Source organism: Equus caballus, chromosome 3 (assembly GCF_041296265.1).
Source record: "Equus caballus isolate H_3958 breed thoroughbred chromosome 3, TB-T2T, whole genome shotgun sequence".
In the NCBI taxonomy this organism is placed as follows: Eukaryota; Metazoa; Chordata; class Mammalia; order Perissodactyla; family Equidae; genus Equus; species Equus caballus.
The window spans coordinates 8,401,610-8,411,062 of NC_091686.1; the positions used below are offsets into that span (position 1 = coordinate 8,401,610).

General features: G+C 48.4%; 1 protein-coding gene and 1 long non-coding RNA gene across 7 annotated transcripts in view; one reads left to right on the forward strand and one right to left on the reverse strand.

The window, feature by feature from the left end:
- The window catches only part of CES5A (carboxylesterase 5A), a 35,245-nt gene extending 27,902 nt beyond the window's left edge, over positions 1-7,343 (reverse strand). Inside the window, exons 1-4 of one of the 6 annotated variants that reach the window (XM_070262958.1) lie at positions 4,370-4,497; positions 4,045-4,150; positions 2,928-3,132; positions 701-839 (exon numbers count right to left, since the gene is read on the reverse strand). In XM_070262958.1, the coding sequence (XP_070119059.1) occupies positions 701-839; positions 2,928-3,052 (264 nt within the window). In that variant the 5' untranslated portion in view covers positions 3,053-3,132; positions 4,045-4,150; positions 4,370-4,497. Of the gene's footprint in view, positions 1-700; positions 840-2,927; positions 3,133-4,044; positions 4,151-4,251; positions 4,498-6,729; positions 6,896-7,222 lie in introns of those variants that run through there. The other 5 variants (XM_070262957.1, XM_070262955.1, XM_070262954.1 and 2 more) reach the window with 5 other exon arrangements.
- On the forward strand, positions 3,902-7,678 carry LOC138923568 (uncharacterized). Its single transcript, XR_011437322.1, has 2 exons — positions 3,902-5,759; positions 7,092-7,678. It is a non-coding gene; the product is annotated as an uncharacterized lncRNA (long non-coding RNA).
- Positions 7,679-9,453: the final 1,775 nt, after the last annotated feature.

Below are 9,453 nucleotides of genomic sequence, written 5' to 3' on the forward strand. Positions count from 1 at the left end.
GGCACCAGGATCTGCCACTTACTGTGTGTACAACATGCAGCAAGTCGCTATGCCCTCCCTGTCATTGTCGTCATCTGTAGAATGGGTCCAATAATCCTCACCCTCTGGTCCGTTATGGGGGTTAGATGAGATGATGCACAGTGCCTGGCATGCAGTCTGTGCTCAATAGATGTTGCTGTTACAACACGATAGAGCGAGTCTCCCATCGCAGTGGCGTGGAGAGAGAGGACGACGGGGGTGTGCTTAAAACTAGATGGTGGACTGTACCTTTCCCAATCACTTACACAGGGATCTTTTACATTCTTACACGAAATACTTCACATTATTATCTGTCTTCATTGTAAACAGAAAAATTGGAGAATGTAATTAGCCTCTTTAAAAAATGATTTTCCAAACAAAAAAAATCGAAGTCCTCCAGGCAGTGTTTTCTCTAAATGTTTCCAGACCCTCAACAGAGGGGAAAACAAAACAAAGTAAAAATCAAAGGTCAAGTCACTGCCGATAAAGAAGCAATCAGAAAAGAAGAGGAAGTGAATCTGTCATCAGAACGGCTCTTTAAGAAAGTTATTGGCATGTCAAGTGATTCCATTTCCCTTTTACCCAACAGGGCTCCATCCCATTGGAGACACCCAGCCGCTCGGCCCGGATCCCAGGCCGAGAACCTGCTAGCTGGAGCCCCAAGCACGGTAGGCGGCCTTACAGGGAGCTTGGAGCCCGTGTCCGCGTGGGCCGGCGCGTAGATGTTGAGGTACAGGCAGTCTTCCGACACGTGGAATTTGGGGTAACGCACCCTGAGAATGTGTTGATCCAAGAGCAGCCACTCTGTGTTCTGGAGGCACCTTAGAAGAGGGGAGGAGAAGCCCGGGAGTTGCTGTCAGTAGAGCTGCTCGGGAGGGGCCAGTTCTTGCGATGGGAGGGGGGCCTGGCGGTCTCCAGTGCCTGAGCAGAAGAGGCACACGGGAGATACTGGCACAAAGTCTAAGGATACCCCACTCCACCCCGTGGTGGCACAAACCGACCAACAAACTCTAACTCTGTTTTATCAGGTTCCCAGGTAGGAAAGCACATTGTGCAGAACAATTGTACCATTAGCCCCAGCATCCACCCATGCCTACATCCACCACCACCATCCAGACACACACACGCAGACTCGAACTGGCTCATGATTCCTCAAACTGTAGAGGGCAAGATGCTGGTCACGTCTCAAGGGCTTTGCTCTGGCATCTCCCTCTTCTGCCCCCAGAGGAACAAAAGAACATTTCCAGGCCTCTCCACCAGGAACCAACTGAGGTAGGCGGCAGGGGACTCGTGCATTCAGGCCATCGTTCAAGTGGTCCCTCTGCCCAGACCGCTCTCTTCCCACATCTGCTTGCTCATATCCTTCCCTTTCTTTCAGATTCGGTCCAAGTGCCACCTCCTCTAAGAAGCCTTCGGAGATTTCTCTGGTTAGACCATGGCTCTTCTTTGGAAACACCCACATATTTTGTGTTCTTTCCTAGAACTTCTAGGCTTGTGTACGAGCATTATCATCTTCCGCAACTCAACTACAAGCAGCTTAAAGCCTAGGACTCTGTATTAGTCACCTCAGTACCTCATAGCCCCTAGCACAGAGCCTGACACACATTAAGTGAGATTATATATGTGAATATCTCTACTAAGCGCTCAATTAATGTTAGTTCGTTTTTTAAATAGAATAATGTACAGATTGGGCAGCAGGAAACCATCGCTGCAAATCCACTCTGACAGGTGTTTGTACCTTTTTGCCCCTTTGTATGCTGTTTATCAGAAATCAAGAACTCATACTTTCCACAAAGCCATCCCCGAGTTCCCTTCAGGCAGAGCTAGGGGCTTCTTCCTCGGCACCCTGCTCTGACCGCCTAATGATTGCCTTTGTCATTCTATATTTTAATTGTCATTATTATGTCCACACCACCACTCTCCACCTACACGTTCCTCGAGGGCAGCCGTGTCTAACCCACTGTGGGTCCCCCAGGGCCTAACGGAGAGAAAGTTGTTGAGTTGGTTCTCAGCAGGTATTAGTTGAATGGATAAATGAAGGAATGAGTGAATAGATGAGTTTCAGCCTAGTGTCCTCAGTCCCTGGGCCGTGTGGGGTCTTCTATGGTTTAGGGAGATTCCTGGCACCAGGGTACTCTCTCTGCCTGGGACTCCAATGCCAGGAACTGATGTGACCAACCCGAGGGCTTCACATATTCTGAACAATCAGAAGATTCTTGTGGGTTTCCACGTCTCACCTCCCACCCAGTGCACGAGGACCCTCCACAAGTCACCTGGGAACTGGCTGCCCACCGAAGCTTGAAGATTTGCAGTGACGGGGAGCTCCTTACCTCCCAGTCCTCCTGTGTCACAGAGACACACTCATGGATTCATTCCACAGGTGTTTGTGGATTTCTCTCTATGAGCCAGGCCCTGCACTAGGCGCAGTGTTGACCGCTAGAGCTAACATCCATCTAGCACAGTTCTTCGCTCTAGAGTCCTCACCTGCCTGACCTTGGAGACTAAGCCTGGGAAAGGGGTCACGCGGAAACACCTCGACAGTGCCTTCCAACCAAAAGACTCATTAAGTCCATCACAGAGGTTCCCAAACCTGACTGGTCCTCGGAATCCCTAGAGGGTTTTCAGACCACCCAGTCTCCTGGGTCCAGCTCTGGAGACTCTGACCTAGAAGCAGGGAGCTGAGCCCAGAGAAGCTGCATGCTTGGAACAATGCCTGCAGAGACTCCGCCGGCCAGCCAGCTGGGGAGCCACGCGGTGACTGAAGCACCCTTCCACTGCGGCAGCCAGCCCTCCTTCTCCCATCGCATGCCCTCTCCCTTCCCATTGGGCTGTGTGACCTTTATTCCCCCTCAATTCTCTGTGCCCACTCCTAGGTCGCAGGCTACCCATGGGACCCAGCCCGGTCTTACAATTTAGGATAGGATGTGGCATCTCGGAAGTCATTCCAGGGTAACGCAGGCTTCGGTTTCGCAAATCTCAGGGGTCCTAAAGGGGGTGCAGCATAGGGGACCCCGAGGAACACATTCACAGGCATGGCACTTCCAAGCACAGTGGCTTGCTTCCCTCGGATCCATCCCAGCCTGGTGCTCCTCACTGGTGCATCTGCAGCTGGCCCTGAGGGAACACAAGGGAGGAATCAGGAGCTGGCTGGGAAGAGGCTGGAATAAGCCGAACTCGGATCTCCCCCAGTGGGGGCGCTCTTTCTCAGCCCAGAGGCTGTGCAACAGGAAGTATCTGGGGTCCTTCTCAATGAACCCATGTCCACTGCTTCCTTCAAGATTGCCTTAGAAGTCACCTGCATCAGAACACCGACCTATTTTCTCCCAGGAGCACAGCACCAAGCCACAAAATTTTCCCCAACTAATTTGGAAGCTGTGTCTGCACAGAAGCTTTCCCTTACTGTGGGACTGATATACGCCAGGCTCTGCAGATGTACAAAATCATCTGGCCCAGAGTTTCCCACTTTGGGCCCAGACTTTCAGTCATTTTCATATTTACTATCACCATTGCTGGCGTGTATGTACATCATCTATATGACTACTGGATTTTTATTTTTCTTAAAATTACATTGAAATAAACTTTTAAAATTTTACCTAGAGGAATCCTAAGCAATAACATCTATGGAATTGTGGTTTTCATGAGTTAGGTATATGCTTTTGAATACACATGGAAATCAATAGACGGCAATGAAAATAAAAAATTCTCCTGCAGATGTCTCCTGAAGTCAGGTCACCCGCCTCCAGGTGTCTGCGGATGACACTTCTGAGACTGAGAGGGCAAGCTCCTCGGTTTCCATAGAGAATATGGAGCCCTGAGAAGTTAATTACCCAGCGATTTACTTAGCAGGACCCAGGTGTCTTAGCACTGCCTGTTCTGATGCCATTTCAATAGTGAGGATGCAGACAGCACTACAGAAGCATGGGCTCCACCCCAGGCCCCTCCCCAGTGCCCAAGACCGAGGGCTCTCCAAGCCCCCCACAGGGTGCAAACAAGTCAAGGGTAAGACCAGGGTCCTCCGTGCTCTACCTGTGCCTGAGAAGGAGACTCTGTCCCTGGGGATGTCAGCAACACCAAGACAACGGTGAGGTGCCCTGAGGCTACTGCACAGCCCTCCACGGGCCCTTAGGGACTTCTGAGAAATAAGTTCATTCCTATGAGTGGAAAATCCTCCAAGGTAGGAAAGTGCCCCCACCCCACCTTCTGAAAGCCCTCCTCTCCCACTGGGAGTCTCACCCTCGGTGGCAGCTGCAAGGACCCCAACAATCCAGATCAGGGTCTTGCCTGGGTACACCCACTCCCCACTCATCTGGGTGGCCCGCCTGAACTCCCTGGTCTCCTGGACACTGCTGACCTCGGGCAGCTTCGGTCAGGGACAAGAAAGGGCTTCCTGTTAGTAGACAAATTTTGAGCAGGCAGACACAGGAGACAGGGTTGGTGAAGAATAGCATCAAACCACGATTTTCAGAGGACTTGACCAAGCAAGACTTTCCTGTTCTGATTTACATAAGAAGAAGCTGATGATTAACTCTTGAGCTGGAGAAGGATAATTTGTTAGGCTTTGGGCTCATAGGATGGTAGAAGTAAAAAGAACGTTTGGGATCAGGTATGTCAGAGACCTCAATTCAGATTCACGCAGGGGTGGAGAGGCAGCAAATAACTGTGAATGAAGCTAATCAGGAGCAACAATAGGGAGTGATGGGGACTGAGGAAAACTAGACAGCACATGCTCTGTATAAAGGGCCAATTACTTTTCAACTCCAGTAAACATTTGGCTTGTGACAACGTAGGTACACCAAACCAGAAGTCTGCACTCTCTCTCGAGTTTTAGACGTGGCTTCAATTTTTAAAAATCACGGTGTGACCCCAATGCAGCATTTCTGCTGGCTTGAGCTGTGTCATGGGTGAAGCCTCTACAATTCTGATCTAGACCCAGGCCCTCCAGTGTAGAAATGAGGAGACAAGCGTGAAGTTACTATACGTGATTTTGTCAGAGCCTATTTTCAGCATTCTGGGTTCTCATTGCAGTGCTGGTGGGTCACAGATGATCTGGCTCAGGACCCAGAAGCAGCACCTCACTTAGGGTAAAGGGCCCAGGATGGGGCTTCCCTAACACTTGAGACTGGGCTGGTGGAGCAAGAATTATCTGGGGCACTTGAAAATGCATCCTTCTGCCTCACGCCCTGGGGACGTGAAGGCAGGAACTTAACAACATCAAAAGTGGTTTTGGGAAGCAGCAACCTAATGCACAGGAGGTTTCCCAGAGTAGTCACTTCCTGAGAAATAGGGGAAACACAAGCAGGTATTAGGTGCCTACTGGATACAGAACTCTACACAACAAGCAGGGAAGGCCTTCCTCAAGGTCAGAGCAAAGGCATGCCTGATGTACTTTGCTCAGAGCCAGTGCTCCTTAAACCTTTGCAGCTTTGAAGTCCCCCAGTCAATACTATTTTTCTCTCCAGCTCCATTTCTCATACGCCACTGACAGCATCAGGAATTATAGAAAGAGGACTTCAGTGGAGTCTTATTTGGGGGTTTGATTCTTAATTCAGCAAAAATCACATATGGTCCAATAAGGCTTGAAAATCTCTCAGATTGTCCCTGAAACCCAGTGACCAACTGTGGACAGCAGTCTCTCTGTATGACGATGGTTGAGAACTGTGGACGGTGGCTAAGGAAGAAAGGGACTGCCTCTATCAGACGTCTGGATGGGGGTGACATGAGGCAACCATAAATCCTGGGAGGTGAGTCGGGGATGGGGTGAGAATTTCTAAAATGTTTCCAGCTTCTCTGCAGGGTTTACTCATTTAGAACATTAGGCTGACAAACATCTTAACTCCAGTTTACAGACATGTTTGTTGTTGGTAGGTTTAAAGACTTACAGCCTTTTGAATATCAAAGCACTTAGCTCATGTCCGGGTCATATAGTAGGTGGTCAATGGTGTTTGCGAGGCTGGACTCTAAGCCCTGCTTGCTCAGACCCACCAAACACCGTTCTTTAAAAAGCTGTCAAGGAGAAGGCAACTTGTTTTCCTGCCTTTCCAAGTGGGCCCTTCCTCTTATGGCCCCTAGGCAGCTGTATGCTCTTGCTGTGGCCTTGAGATGCTTTACAGAGACCTGGGTTCTAGCTTGATTCTTCCTCAGAATCAAGGATGGCCTTGAACAAATCCCTCCATGAAATCAGAAATAATATTAATTCTCTGTACCACTACTCATGCAACAGTTTTTAAAGTGCCTCCACATGTGCTGTCTTATTGTCGCATCTTTCCCCCCTACACACAGTCACATTCTGGATGACTTTCTTCTCCACCTTCTTACACTTTAAAGCCCAGTCAACGGCCACCTCTTCCAAGAAGCTTTCCTAGATTCTCTCGAACTTCTCAGTGCTTTGCTCTTCCAGCCCCTCCTGGTTCCACATTAGTTGTGTCCATGACTGCCTTCCTCCTTGAGAAGGTCTTTCCCACTTATGTGTCCATCTCAGCTTCTTCTATGTATCCCGGTGTTTCCCTAAACTCAGCCATTGACCCTCTAGCTTCACAATTTATACCATTCCCACTACTGACCTGACTATCAATTTGCTTAATATTTTTCTTTAAATTGACCTTTTAAAAAGGTATTCATTATCAAAGAAATATTTATATATGTAACGCAATGGGGAGTTTTGAAAAGAGTAAACCAGTGTGTATTTCTATAACACAAAATCATTCCTCTTACCCTGGCAACCATTGTGGAGAAGTAGGAGGGCATGGTGAAGAGGACTCCAAAATAGGCACAACAGAGTAGAGAATGTAGCCTTCCTACACTGTGGATCTTGGAAAGGAGAAGGAACAGAGCAGGGAAAGCAGGGGATGGCACAAGGCACCATCAGTCCCCCTTCTAGACCTAAATCCCAAAGTGGGAGTTGTGCTAGATGGGGGAAGCTCACAGCAGCCTCAGTTCTCCAGGAGGAGGCTGCCACCGGCACACCCCACATCTCTGAATCTGCCTGCAGCAGCCACAACAAAGTAGAGGAGTTTGGGCAAAGAGAGATCTCAGTTGATATTTCTGCTTCCCTCTGATTCTCTGTTCCTTGGAAGGGCCCCAGACATAACCTTGAAGGGAACTCAGAAGTGATTGGGAATCTGGCTGGGAACTGGATGGGGAGGAGGAAAAGGGGCCTACAGAGGTGCCTCCTGGACTTGAGAAAAAAGTGGAACAACAACCTGACCTGGGTGGAGCTGAAAGCTGGTCAGGGCTGAGGTGGAGCACCGAATCAGCAGGGGAAGACCCATGAGCTTTGACCATGAGAAGAGGACAGACCACAAGCTCGCCATGTCAGAATTCATCATCCTCTCAGGAACCCCGTGCAGAAGGAAGTTGCTCTGGAGACCACAACAACATAAGGACCTTTGCAAGTAGATCCAGGATCCCTCTACCCCTCCACTAGTGTGGGCATATAAGCTTCCCCCAACTCTTGTAGACAGACACCATCATGGAGAGGAGCAGGGAGGATGGGAAGCAAATCTGAGAGGTTATTTTATTTGAAAAAGCTTATGTTACTTAAAGAGACTGTTCAAATTATTGAATAGGACTGAGTTTACCAGACTGAGCTCAATGTAATTATCTACCATTAATCAAGGGGACAAGGTGTTCTCTCTTTGATAAAAAGGGAAATTAACAAATATTTTATGTGTATATATATGTGTGTGTATTATATATATATATAAACATGCTACCACCAAAGTGAGTCTATCTCTTCTACAAAATCAATATTGAGGGCTGGCCCTGTGGCCAAGTGGTTAAGTTTGCGCACTCCGCTTCATCAGCCCAGGGGTTCGCCAGTTTGGATCCTGGGCACAGACACAGCACCACTCATCAAGCCATCCTGAGGCAGTGTCCCACATATCACAACAGAAGGACCTACAACTAGAATATACAACTATGTACTGGGGGGCTTTGGGGAGAAGAAGAAGAAGAAAAAAAAGGGAAGATTGGCAACACATGCCAATCTTTGGAGAAAAAAATCAACATTGAAAGAGATCTGTGGAGAACATGGCTTCCCAATTGCATAGCTTCTATTTGCTGTTCTGTCTAGGTACCACCTCTGATTATCTCGGGCATCCCTAATGTACAGGGCCTACACTCTGGGAAATATGAATATGTCAGGTAACATTGATTCCAGCTTTCATTTATGGAATGTCTTGTAGGTATCAGACCCCTGGCTAAACGCTTTGCAGCTATTACCGAATTTAATGCAATTATTTCCATTCTGTAGATGAGGAAGCTGAGGCTCTGCAAGGTATGAAGAATTGCCAAATATCACAAGGCTGAGAAACAGCACATCTGGGACTTGAGCCCAGATTCCCTGCCTCCAAGTGGCAGGCTTTGCCAGGTAGGGAGGAGAGAGTGGGAAATGAGGAGTAATAGGAAGATCAGGGAGATGGGCTGACTTCTACAGTTCTTGGGCCATGAAAAATCATTTAATCTTCTAGGAAGCTGAGTAACCACTTGACAGCACCTCCTTGGACCTTGATGTCCCCATCAGTAGCACAGACCAGTGGCCTGGATGGCCCCTGAGAGATATAGACCTTGATGGACTCTCTCCGTTCCCTCAGATTGCTTTGCTGACACCCTGAGGGAGAAACCAGAATGAGAGAGGACCTCAGTTTGAGGCCTGGCTTAAACATACACTAATCTACCACTGCTGATAGTCAGTGGAGATGAAAGCTCACTTCCCGGTTCTCATAAGGGAAGGCTAAAGGAACCCTGAAGGCATCAGAGCAACGACAGTGGCCTCAAGGTGGAGACTGGCCTGCAGGTGGACAAAACAAAAGGAGGATGCACTGGAGAAGGAATTGGGTCACTGGGCAATGCCCTTCTTGCCCCACATGGACCCAGAGCTGGACCCTTAGAACTCCCTTCTCATAACCTTTCTTCAAACCCACCTCACATTCATGTTACATCCAAACAGTTTAACAGGATGTCCAAATCTTTTTCCATCTGCCATTCCAGATGGATGCCTTACTGCATCCTCATCACTCTCATCACTCACCCCATCACTACACCCCTACCTCTATACTGCCATCACTGCACCACCATCACAGCACCACTATCATTGCACCCCCCATCACTGCCCACTATCATCCTATCCCATAACTACGCCCCCATCACTACAACTCCATCACCACACCTCATCACTACACCATCATCATTGCACTCCCATCACTACACCCATCATTACACCACATTACTGCTCCCTCATCACTGCATCCAGTCTTGGTTAATTACATTTTCCTCTCCTGGAATGTTTTGCCTTTACTTCACCTGGTGAGATCCTACTTCTCTTTCAAAATCCCATGGAAATACCATCTCCTCCATACAGTCCTCCTTATTCTCAAATGCTAGAATCATTTCGTGCTTTCCTCTAATATACTTTGTTGATGTCTCTAGTATACTATT